We start from the raw sequence: 12,389 nt of genomic DNA, 5'->3' as shown, positions 1-12,389 counted from the left end.
TGTTTCTACTTAAATTCTTGATTCTGTGATTGTACTTCCTTTTCTTTTATACTGAAAATCTTGATTCCTAAAATAATACACACAGTCACTAGTATGTTCATTCTAATACAAGAAAATGGTTTTAAAATACCATATTAATACGATCTATAAAGCTACGGAATAAAGTCTAAGATTTTTTATGCAGTTTCTTTTTTAAACTGTCTCCGAAAGTGTCACTCCCATTAAGTATGTGTGGGTAAACCATGTTCTAGAGGTGTGCTGTCCAATACAGTAGCCACTGGCCACATGTGGCTATTGAGCACATGAATGTCCAAATTGAGAAGTGGTGCAAGTATAAAGCACACACTAGATTTCAAAGACTTAGCACAGTGAAAGGATGTAAATATCTCATTAATAATTTAATATTGATTACATCTTGACAATATTTTCAATATTTGGGCCTTGACTGGCAAGCAGGACTGCCCCACAACTGGAGTGTGGCAGAAGATAAAGAAACCACCCACTCATGCAGATGAAATTTGCCCTCCAGCACCCCCTACTGATAGACTTTACCCTGAGCCTGCTGACAGGAAGAAATGTTCTAATGTCACAGGCAAAGCAATGAAGGGTGGATTTGGAATAAGGAGGCATTAAGTGACAACTGGGACACCTCTAAAGGTAGGAGGGCTTGATCTTTTGCTATCAAGGGCTTTTTACAGGTACATAAAAGACTTCCCAGAAAAGAATTTCACCAATAGCCTTAATGAGGTTTTGCCACTTCTACTGCATGGAAATTTCCTTGTTTTCTCACAGATCTCTGACTCAGTCTGGCAATGATGAGCGTTTGTTTGTTTTGCCTTAAACATTTGGGGAAATTATGGTCCCAGGATCAGTCTTGGAACTTCTGGGCCATGTCTGGTATAACCAATTCCAAATTATACAAAAAAGGGACCAAAATGTTTCAAAGTAACTGACTGGAGAGATGCTGGAGTTTCCTTCCTGACCCAGACAGCGGCATCCACAGAACACTTTTCTAACCTAAGGGGAAAGAGAGTACACCTGATTTTGAGGGGTCTGAGAGGAGAGGGTTACAACAGAGGTCAAACAGACAGACCAACAGGTTTCATTTACGATGCTTGCCGGAAGCTACAAAACCTTTCTGAAAAGTAAACCAGCCCAGGGACAGACCTTAGGTACAGCATCACCAAGAGTGGAAGGCAAGGGAGGAGAACATAAAAGTAAGACATTCAGGGATCTCATGAGCTGGGCACCTGCTGCTTCATCCTACATCACAACTCTGCTCTTCTGCTGTGTTGCTCTATATCCTGTTGACTATGCCAAATCGTCAGGGGTGGCCGAGTCACAGACAAAATTTCAAAGCAAGATGCTGTCACTTGTAGGGACTACACTGCAGAAGAAACGAAGGGAGAATAGGGTCATGGTAGATGGACCTCTGCCCCAGACTCCTCCTGCCTCTCCTTATGTTCCCTGGGGCACCTTATGGTTGAGGGACACCACTTCAAGTTTCTGCCATGTCCTGTTCTGTATCCCTTTTGCCTCTCAGTTGACCCAATGGGGAGATGACTCAAAGAGGAAAGCCACGTGGTGAAAGGACAAAGTGCAGAGGGGCTGGTAGTCAAGAGGTCTTTCTAGTTCCAACTCTGAAATTGGCGTTTTGTAGGAATAAGCCCTCTCTGGGCTTCAGGGCCTTTATCTGTAAAGTTAGAGCTGTTTCAACTCCAGGGCCCTATCAGAAAAGTCAAAGGATGAAAGAGCTGACAGAGCTAGGATTTGGGGAAAAGGTGAAGAGAATAAACAGCAGAGACAAAAGCCCTTGGCCTGATCTTCTGGTATTAGCATCGGGGAAGGTGACTCACTCTGGCCCACCCAGAATTGCCCATTACTCCTGGCTCACCACTCCCGTTTTCTCCCCTGACCTCCTTGGGAAGAGAATTTCTGGTAAGTCATAGACAGAACGCCTTAGTCATCAACTCAATAGGTGCTATTGCCTAGAGCACAGTCACATGGATGACTTATGTGCACGTAGTAAACTAATCTAGTTCAAAAGCTGTAAGACTCCTGACACACCTATGTGGACACGAAGATAGCAATTTTGCTGTGCCTTGCCTCTACCAAAGCCCAGGTTTACAGCCTCCTAGGTACTCTGCACTGGTCAAATAACATGTCTTATACATCCAACCTCTGTGGCCCTCTCACCAACCCTCATCTCTTCTTTCGTTCTGTCCACCCAAAGCTTGCCCATTCTTCTACCCTGCACAAGTCTGTTATTCCCCAGACCGGCTCTGTCCCTTCTGTAATTCTCCAATATCAGGTGGCTTGATGTTCCCCTCCCCCGGGAGTGTTCTGCCCAGCAGTGTTCTGACTAGCTGTCATAAATGGGACCATGAAGACTGTAACAAAGATATTACTCATTTGGTCAACTATTACACACAACTATGGGCCAGCCCTTATATCATCCTCCTGTTTTATTTAGTGTGCACCACCAAAACTGTAGGTACTTCATAATATAATTTTATTTTCTAATATAATTCTATTTTCAGAGGTTTCTAGAGAAAACAGTTTACATTCTGGCTTGAAAACCTTCCTTACTACACTGTATTCCTGACAAGAAGACTCCAGAAATACCCTAATTAGCCCCTGAAATCATTGGTCTTTAATCCTAAATTAGACAGAATAAAATATCTAACTGGTCTGTGGGATGAATTCACCTCTCCAAATCTCGTAGCCTCAGACCTTCCCAGAACATTCATATATAGGTGGGCTCTGGGAAAATAATAGGCCTCAGAAAATAATTTATTTTGGTTCCATCAGAAGTGACCCTTCTCAGGATGAACTTGATCTGATTTTCTTTCCCTGACGTCAAAATGTAATTTAAGTATCCTGTGACCTATCCCACTGAGATTAAAGCTTCTGACTAGAGCTCTTTCCCTTCCTTATTGACTTTACACATATTCTTTCAGGCTTATAGTTTCTTTTATGGGGAGGATTGAAGGGTGTTTCATAGCTAAAAAGCAATTCAATTCCCCCTTACCACCCAAAATTGGCAAACAACCATCATCAAGTCCTTAGTGGGCCTTCTCCCCGTGGGTGAGGCTGTCCAAGCGGAAGCTGGGTGATCAGCTGCCAGAGGATTCCACACTGATCGACAACTGGGAATCAAGAGTCCTGAGGGTTGTTCCAACCTCACAGCTCTGTAAGTCTCTTTCCCATGCAGAGAGAGAGACAGAGACAAAGTGGACAAGCCCAACTCCTAGAGCCCTTGTATTGGCACTTGGTCAGATCCTGTGTTAAAGGTTTCTCATGCAGATATACTGTCTTCTTAACTAAGCTGTAGGTTCCCCAGAGGCAGAGGGCTCTGCCTTTCTTTTCCTGTTCTACTCTCTACAGTACACAGCCTAGGGTTCAATATTTAAAAGGTATTCAATAACCCCCAAATTCTCTCATCCTTTTAATGGCATGCTTTAAAGTCACTAATGAATACTCCATATTCAGGGATATGGAGATACAGTTAAGACTTGGTCCCTGCACAAAAGAAACCCATAACATCAGCGTGTAGAAAGACTGACTTGTAATAAAGGCTATATCACAGTTATGGGTGTTGGCATATCTATATATCATAGTTATGGGTGACAGAAGTTCAAATGAGGAAATTGTACATTTTTGCTGGTGAGATGGATGAAGAAAGACTTGACAGATGAAATCCTTTGGACCTGGGACTCAAAGGATGAACAGTGTTTTACCAGGTGAAAGTGAATACCTAAAAACTTGGATAGAACACTCCACTCAATGATAGCAGGATACACATTCTTCTCAAGTGCACATGGAGCATTCTTCAGGATAGACCATATGTTAGGCCGTAAAACGAGTCTCAATAAATTTAAAAGAACTGAAATTATACACAGTATGTTCTCTGACCACAATGGAATTAAATTAAATCAACAACAGAAGGAAATTTAGGGGATTCACAACTATGTGGAAATTAAACAACATACTCCTAAGTAACCAATGAGTCAAAGAAGAAATCACAAGGGAAACTATAAAATACTTTGAGATGAAAGAAACCAAAACAAAATACAAAAAACTTATAGGATACAGTGAAAGCAATGCTTAGAAGGAAATGTATAGCTGTAAATGCCTATGTTAAAAAAGAAAAAAGACCTCAAATAAAGGAATTAACCTGCCACCTTAAGACCCTAGAAAAAGTAGAGCAAACTAAACTCAAAGCAAGCGTAATGAAAGACAAAACAAATACTAGAGCAGAAATAAATGAAAGAGAGAACAAAAATACAACAGAGAAAAAAAATTTTTTTAAGTTGTTCTTTGAAAAGATCAATAAAATTGAAAAAACTGAAAAAAATAGGAAGAAGGAATAAAAGGGAGAAGACTCAAATCACTAAAATAAGGAATAAAAGAGGGATTAAGAAAGGAATAAAAAGGATTGTAAGGGAATACTATGAACAACTGTATGCCAACAAATTAGATAATTTAGAAGAAATGGACAAATTTCTAGAAAAATACAAAACTACCAAAACTGTCTTAGAAGGAAACAAAAAATCTGAATAGACCTATAATAAAGGATTGAATTAGTAATCAAAAAACTTCCCACAAAGAAAAGCCCATGATCCGATGGCTTCACTGGAGACTTCTAACAAACATTTAAAGAACTACCACCAATCCTTTCAAAATCTATCAAAAAACAGAAGAAGGAACACTTCCCAACTCATTCTATGAACCATTATTACTCTGATACCAAAATCCAACAGACATTACAAGAAAAGAAAACTGCAGACCAATATCCCTTGTGGATATAGTCACACACACACACACACACACACACACACACACACACAGACACACACACACAAACAATTCAACAAAATACCAGCAAACCAAATCTAACAACATACACTACACGCCATGATAAGTTGGAATTTTTTCCACGAATGCAAGGTTGGCCCAACATATTAAAATCAACCAATGTAATATACCATATTACTAGAATAAAAGACAAAAACCACATGATCATCTCAGTAGATGCAGAAAAAAGCATTTGACAATCTTCAACACCCTATGATATGATAAAAGCATGCAATAAACTGGATAGACACTTTTCCAAAGAAACATCAAATGGCCAAAGAGCACATAAAAACATACTAAACATTATTAGCATCAGGGAAATGAAAATCAAAACCACAATGAAATACCTCTTTACACCCACTGGGATAGCTATAATCAAAAAAGATGAACAATAATATGTGTGGATGAGGATGTGGAGAAATTGAAACCCTCATTAATTGCTGCTGGGAATGTAAAATGGTACTGCTCCTCTGGAAAACAATTTGCCAGTTCCTTAGAAAGTTAAACATGGGGGAATTCCCTGGCTGTCCAGTGGTTAGAACTCTGTGCTTTCACTGCCTAGGGCGTGGGTTCAATCCCTTGTCAGGGAACTAAGATCCCACAGCCAAGTGCCATGGCCAAAAAAAAAAAGTTAAACATAAAAGTTACCATATGATCCACCTAGGTATAGGTATACACCCAAGAAAATTGAAATTATATATATGTCCACAGAAAAAACATGTACATGACTGTTCCCAATAATTTTATTCATAATAGCCAAAAAGTAGAAACAATCCAAATGTCCATCAATTGATGAATGGATAAACAAAATGTGGGGTGTGTGTGTGTGTGTACATATATATGTGTGTATACACACACACACACACACACACACACGCATATATATCCGTGCGTTGGAATATTATTTAGCCATCAAAAAGGAACGAAACACCTATACATGCTACAACATGGATGAACCTTGAAAGCACTGTGCTAAGTGAAAGAAACCAGATACAAAAGTCCACATATGATTCCATTTTTATGACATATCCAGAATAGGCAAATCCATAGACAAAGAAAACAGATTAGTGATTGCTTGCCTGGGCGGGGTCGGGGGGAGGTTGCGGGGAGACAGAGGGCGACTGGGCGTGATAGTTAATGGGCATCACCCAGATTTGGCATGATAAAAATGCTGGTCTGGAATTAAAGCTGACAGTTATACAACTTTGTGAATATATTAAAAACCACTGAACTGTACACCCTAAAGGGGTGAATTTTATGGTATGTGAATTACATCTCAATGTTTTAAAACTCAGATAAGTGATGGAATCGGAATCAGTGTGATATACTTAGCATAGAACAAAGTGGAACTAAACTTTGACTTTTATTTGATCCTTTGTTGCAATAATGTTACGGAAGAAAAGCAGAGCACAAGATTCAATGGATTGTAGTAATTCATTCTGCAAAAGTTTAATGGAGTTCTTGCCATCCTATGTAACTATGCTAGTTGCTTCAGAGTGTACAAACCTGAATGATGCTCAGCTCCTCTCCATGTGTCTTAGAAGTTAATGGAGAGGCTAGAAGAGGATCCAATGGACTGATAGCCCAAAGAGGGCTGGTTCTGCTTGTCTACTCACGCATTGCGTATGTCAGAGCAGTCCACCAGGCTTCCATTTCTGGGAGCCCCAGATAGGCCTCCCTGGAAAGACAATGACTGGTGAGATGAAGGCTAACAGGCTGCCCCAGAGACACTTGATTAAGTTACAGAATGAAATCACACCTTGATCTCTCAGATGAGAGAGACAGAGAGAGAGACAGAGAGAGAGACAGAGAGACAGAGACAGACAGAGAGAGGGAGAGAGAGAGAGAGAGAGAGAGAGAGAGAGAGAGAACGGGAGGAGGGAGCACAAAAGCACAGCTGTGGGCCCTTCTGTCCGGGGCCCTTGACTGAGAACAGGGAAGGATTGGGTCAGATTACTCTGACCCCTGACTTAGCTTAGTACAAGTTCCTCTAGACAAGAGGGGAGGGGAGGGGTGCTGTAAGACAGAAAAACTCAAACATAAGAGTTGTCACACAACAGGTTTTATCAGAGATTAAGAAAACAAGGGGAATGGGTAACTTGTACGGGTTGTACTTGAAAAAGTACAACCTGGGTGGGAAGAGATGTCCTTCCTCAACTTGAACAAAGTGAAAAAGAACAGAGGCACAGCCCGAACTGTATGGGGCCTGATAGAATAATGGGGCGTAGCTTAGCACCAAGTGATAGGAGACGGGACAGCATCATGCGTAAACACCAGAGTGAGCATGACAGTTGACTCATGTCATGGGAACAGCAATGTGGAGACACAGCTAAGATCACAGGGATGAAAAGAGATGTAAGACTGGCATATAGTGGACATAGCAGGAAGATCCTAGCTTTCTTGATGGGAGCAGATTGGAGTAATAACTCTTCTGTTACCATTTCTATTATTAGGTGTGCTTCCCTGACTCTTCATATCTGAGTGGGGCCCCGAGAAACTAAGGTTACACAGAACACAAAGCAAAATGCTAAAAATGACTCAACAAAATATAAAGTGCTAGGGAAAGGGAGTGTGTTTCAAAAGAAAAATGGGTAGCATCAGGGAATTCCCTGGTGGTCCAGTGATTAGGACTTGGCCCTTTCACTGCTGTGGCCCAGGCTCAATCCTTGGTTGGGGAACTAAGATCTTGCAAGCCGCACGGCGTGGGAAAAAAAAAAAAAAGAAAGAAACAGAAAAAGGGGCAGCATCAGCTTGAAGATCAGGAAAGATTTTATTCACAAAGGTAGTAGCATATGAAGTTGAAAGGATATAAAAGATTTTAAAAAGTGTTTTCTGATGACAATAAATTTGGTTTGATAAATACAGAAAAGAAAAACAGAGAAAAAAATGAAAATCACAAATTATTATTCTATACTCAGATAAAACCAGCATTAACATTTGAGGGGGGACTTCACTGGTGGTGCAGTAGTTAAGAATCCACCTGCCAATGCAGGGGACACAAGTTCGATCCCTGGTCTGGGAAAATCCCACATGCCACAGAGCAACTAAGCCCTTGCGCCACAACCACTGAGCCTGCGCTCCAGAGCCCGTGCTCCGCAACAAGAAGCCACCGCAATGAGAAGCCCGCGCACCGCAACAAAGAGTAGCCCCCGCTCACCGCAACCAGAGAAAGCCCGAGTGCAGCAACGAAGATCCAACACAATAAATTTTAAAATTTATTTTAAAAATAAATAAATTACATTCCCCTTTAAAAAAAACACATTTGAGGGGTACACCTTTTCCTCATTTTATTTATTTATACCTCTATTTATAAATATCTGTAATATCTATAAATATAGATATACAGATATGAAAGTGCATGTGTTTGTGAATATATACATACATATATAGATATACCTACACACACACACACACACACACACACACACACACACATTTCAAAACAAAAGTTTTGATTGATAAGGATTCTAACAGGGGAAATGGAAGGTAAGAGAAAGACCAGGCACAGGCAAGGAAAAGAAAGCACAGAGGCAATGGAACCTTCCAGAAAGAGTATGAGCTAAACAGGACTGGATTCAAATCCTGCCTCTGTTTCCATGGAAACATAAGCAAGTTACTTAACCATGCTGAACCTCAGTTTCCTCATGTGTAAAATGGGGATAATAATATTTACTTGATGGAGCTGTTTTAACGATCACTTGAGTACATTAAGTACGTAGCAGTGTGCCCAGAGAATGGGAGGCGCTGAGCGTGTGCTGGTGTTGTACAGCAGGCTGTTTGGGTAGCTGCATGTGGTGCTGCTTGTTTCTGATGTAAGATACTTGCAGGTAAGAGGGAGGCCAGGGACACTCTCTCACTATAGCTCAGGGATCACAAGGATTCCAGATCCCAGCTAAAGGAAAGAGCGAACTGCCCTTAAGCAACAACTCTCCTTTCAGGAGAAATCATGATCTGCGCGGGGCACTTAATGCTTAGCCATCTCATGGCCTGTCATTTCCCTCTAATCAGACATACTGTACTAGGCGACAGGCCAAGGTTATGAGGTCACTTTTTCTACAGTTATTTTAATACTCATCATTCTAGAAACTCTTCTGCCTCTCATAAAACAAAGTAGCAGAAGGACTTTGATGGCTAGCACTTGTCTGCTGATTCAGAGTGAACTTGGGTCAGGCACATAATCTTCCTTTTCCAGGTTTTCCAGAAACAGGATAGGCGGGTTCCTGTCCCTGAGCAAAAGCATCAGCACAGGGACGGTAATTCAGGGCCACCAATTTGGGTGAAGTGTCTGTCTGCATAATCCATTTTTCTCTCAGAGTTATAGAAGTAATTGTCCATCCATCTCTGGCAAAGGAGACCATTATCCTGTCCTTACTGAGATATGGATCTCATTTAGATGTCGGCTACGTTTATGAGCCCTCAATTCATTAAGCCATCAAGACAAACAGATGGTGCCTCACAATCAGTGTCACGGCAAAATGACGTGGAGGGCTTGGAGATGTCAACAGAAACCTATTTGCAGTGCCACTGAGTATGGCAGTGCCTTCCATAAATGGGACCTCATTCTCAGAGAATTAGCAGGCTGTAAAAATAGCCCTAAATCATTGTTGGGAGAGACAGAGTGGGGGGAAGCAGAGAGGTCATCAGTATCCAAGGCAGTGGGGGAGAGGAGAGGAGGGTTCTGAAAGGGAGACTGTCAATGGTGGGTGATCACGAGAATTAAGAAGCCACAGGAGCCCACAGTCCCTGCCCAGCTACTGCAGCCCCAGTAGCTGAAATGCAGCTAGAGTCCCTGAACTCAGGTACTCACCTCTGCAGAGAGATAGTCTTGAGTCAACAAGTATTTTCCATGTGCAGCACACCATCAGGTGCTGTGGGCGAAAATGTTTAACAGAGGTTCTGATGCCAGGGTGCTTGTAACCCAACGTTCATGCATAACCACGGTACTCTCCATCATACCAAGTACCAGGAGCCAGCTGCAGAGCCCAGGTGGAAAATCGTGTTTATCCTTTCTGGTGGAAAGAGCTGTTCACCTGTGGTGAACAGAAAGCTTTTGCTTCCAGTGATCGATTCTTTCCTTGCGCAATCTAGTCAAATTACCTGTACAAATACAGATTATAAAAATAAGTCAATCTTTTCAGTTATATAGCTTATATAAGATTACAAATTTTCTAATTTTTAAAATCAGTATATAAACTACATAAAACTAAAAGACCAAGACCATCAAGGATTTACCCAATTCTGCTTATTCATTCTCTGCTAAAAGGCACATTTAATAAATTATATAGGATATAAAATTATATAAATTTTTTGGTCATTGTATGATTTGCATTACCTTTTTCTTTTTTTTAATTTTTATTGGAGTATAGTTGATTTACAATGTTGTGTTAGTTTCAGGTATACATAAAATTATATAAATTTTTAAGATGAGATGGTTGTGTTGTTAATTCCAAATCCAATTATCTCCAAAGCAAGGGAATGAGGCAGGAGGGCTTCAGCTCAGTTAGAGAAGTTCCGTGCCCACCCCCCCAACCAAATAACTAACAGGAAGAACAAAAAGGAATTCTGAGGAGCTTCAGTGAACCCAAGATCCATTTTTTAGTGACAACCGCACAGTTTTTTGTTGGAAAATATTATCAGTGAAAACAGTCTTGCATCAAGGGTAAAATGATGCAAATGTATTTCCTTATTTAATCTGTTTAAGTGCTTTCCTGTATAAATGATCCTCTCAACATCGCTGGGCCAGTTTGGTCAGAGCACAGTACTATGAGAGGGAAGGCACAGTCTCACCTCTGCCACCGATCTTCAGAAGGCTTGCCCCTTGTCATTCAGTTATCTGCCCACATGTCACTGGCTACATGTGCACAAAAGTAGGAGTAGCATCAAGGATTTACCCAGGTTTCATGTTCAGTTAGTGGGATGGAAAGCAGTTCTACCAACCAAGACAGGGAATTTAAAGAGAAAGTACAGGATTATGAGGAAGGGGTGTCCAGAGCAGGGGGAAGGAGAAGAGAGAGATAATTATGTTCAGTTACAGACGTGCTATGGAGTCTGAAATTTTATGATAGCCCGGACCCTAGTCAATTCTCCCTGGAGACTGGACTGTATGGACTATTGCTACTTTAAAGCAGCAGGGCTTGTCAAGGTGGTAGAGGGGTGACACTACAGCATGTAGCAGCCTTCCCTATCCTTAAGACCCAGGATATGGCTTCAATAAAAAGAATATAATAAGCTACATACTGAATAGTCTTGTTTTCTGGCAGAGAAATGCTAATAGTCCTTTTCTAATGCATTCAACTTCACTACCAAGTACCTCAAATTCACTCAGCTCTTGAAACATCCTGCTCCAAAACCTTCAAGGGCCACCTAATATAATATTGTCCAAGTTCTTTGATTAGCGTTTAAGGTCCTCCCCAGTAAGCTTAGGCCTACTTTCCATTATTCTCTGACTCTGCTTTAGTCACAGATTTTTGCCTTTTCCCCACTCACTGTCCTCCGTGCCAGAGCTACAATCCCATAGTTTACCTCTATTCCTCTGCCCACTGTTTCCTTTTTCTGGAATATTCTTTCAACTTATTTACATGCTAGTCATCCTTCAAAGCCCACTCATTCAAGCCCCCGTCCCAAGAAGCCTTCTTTGAAACTGCTCGCTCACTATGATATCTGCCTGGATTTCCATTCAAAGCACTTATCACAGACTGTTTTTGATACTTTTCTATACCTGTTCCTTTGACCTAATCAGATGATAAATTATTTCAGGGAAGGAACTGAGTCTAATTTCTGAGTCCTGTACAGGGCACAATATACGTGTCCAGTATTTGCTGACTGTGACTCTCAACTGTAGTTTGAAAATAGTCATAGATAGTACCAATTTTCTCAAAAGTTTTAATATTTGTTTTAGACAAAATTCCACAAAGATCACACAGTATTTTTTTAAGGATGTCAAAAAACAGATAGTGTAGCTTTAAGCTGAGCCTTAGCCCAAATCTGAGTTTAGAAGCCCATTTCTCTTATAGTGCATATGATCATGTGCGGACAGCTACTTGGAGCATGAGAAGTTACAGAGGCTCCCTAAAGAGAGGAAATTAGCAAAGCTGTCAGAGACTTCTTGTGCTGCCTTCCTATAAATTACAGGTGGATTAATTTAATACACGAGAACCCAAATAATTTTTTAAAGTCTTTTGCATCAATATTATACTTTGAAATAACACAAAGTAAGAAGAATGGAATAATATATGTTGTACATTTGTCACCAATGTCTTATGAAAAATTATTATGAAAATTTTAATAGTTTAATCAGCTGTCACTGTTGTTTTCTTTTAACATGATACTGAATAAAGTAGCGAACAATCTTTAAAAAAAACTTCTGCACCATCTGATACAGATAGGCATCATCACCATTTACCAAGATTTTTGTTTCTACATATATCATTTCTTAAACAAATAGGGCAGGGTCTGCATCTTTCTGCACAATGCATGGCATAAGAATTTTTAAACTAATAGTTAACACTCTACATTTATTTCCCCATTAACAA

The 12,389-nt window shown here is 40.6% G+C and overlaps 1 protein-coding gene across 8 annotated transcripts in view; it reads right to left on the bottom strand.

Annotated features, from left to right (window-relative positions):
• The window catches only part of ACKR2 (atypical chemokine receptor 2), a 70,706-nt gene that overhangs the window by 37,119 nt on the left and 21,198 nt on the right, over nucleotides 1-12,389 (bottom strand). For all 8 annotated transcript variants that reach the window (XM_049693657.1, XM_033402038.2, XM_049693656.1 and 5 more), the window contains exon 2: nucleotides 9,665-9,954. In XM_049693657.1, coding sequence (XP_049549614.1) covers nucleotides 9,665-9,719 — 55 coding nt within the window. In that variant the 5' untranslated portion in view covers nucleotides 9,720-9,954. The remainder of the gene's footprint in view (nucleotides 1-9,664; nucleotides 9,955-12,389) is intronic.

Source organism: Orcinus orca, chromosome 10, assembly GCF_937001465.1.
Source record: "Orcinus orca chromosome 10, mOrcOrc1.1, whole genome shotgun sequence".
NCBI classification, from domain to species: Eukaryota; Metazoa; Chordata; class Mammalia; order Artiodactyla; family Delphinidae; genus Orcinus; species Orcinus orca.
This window is presented reverse-complemented; position numbering and strand designations above follow the sequence as displayed.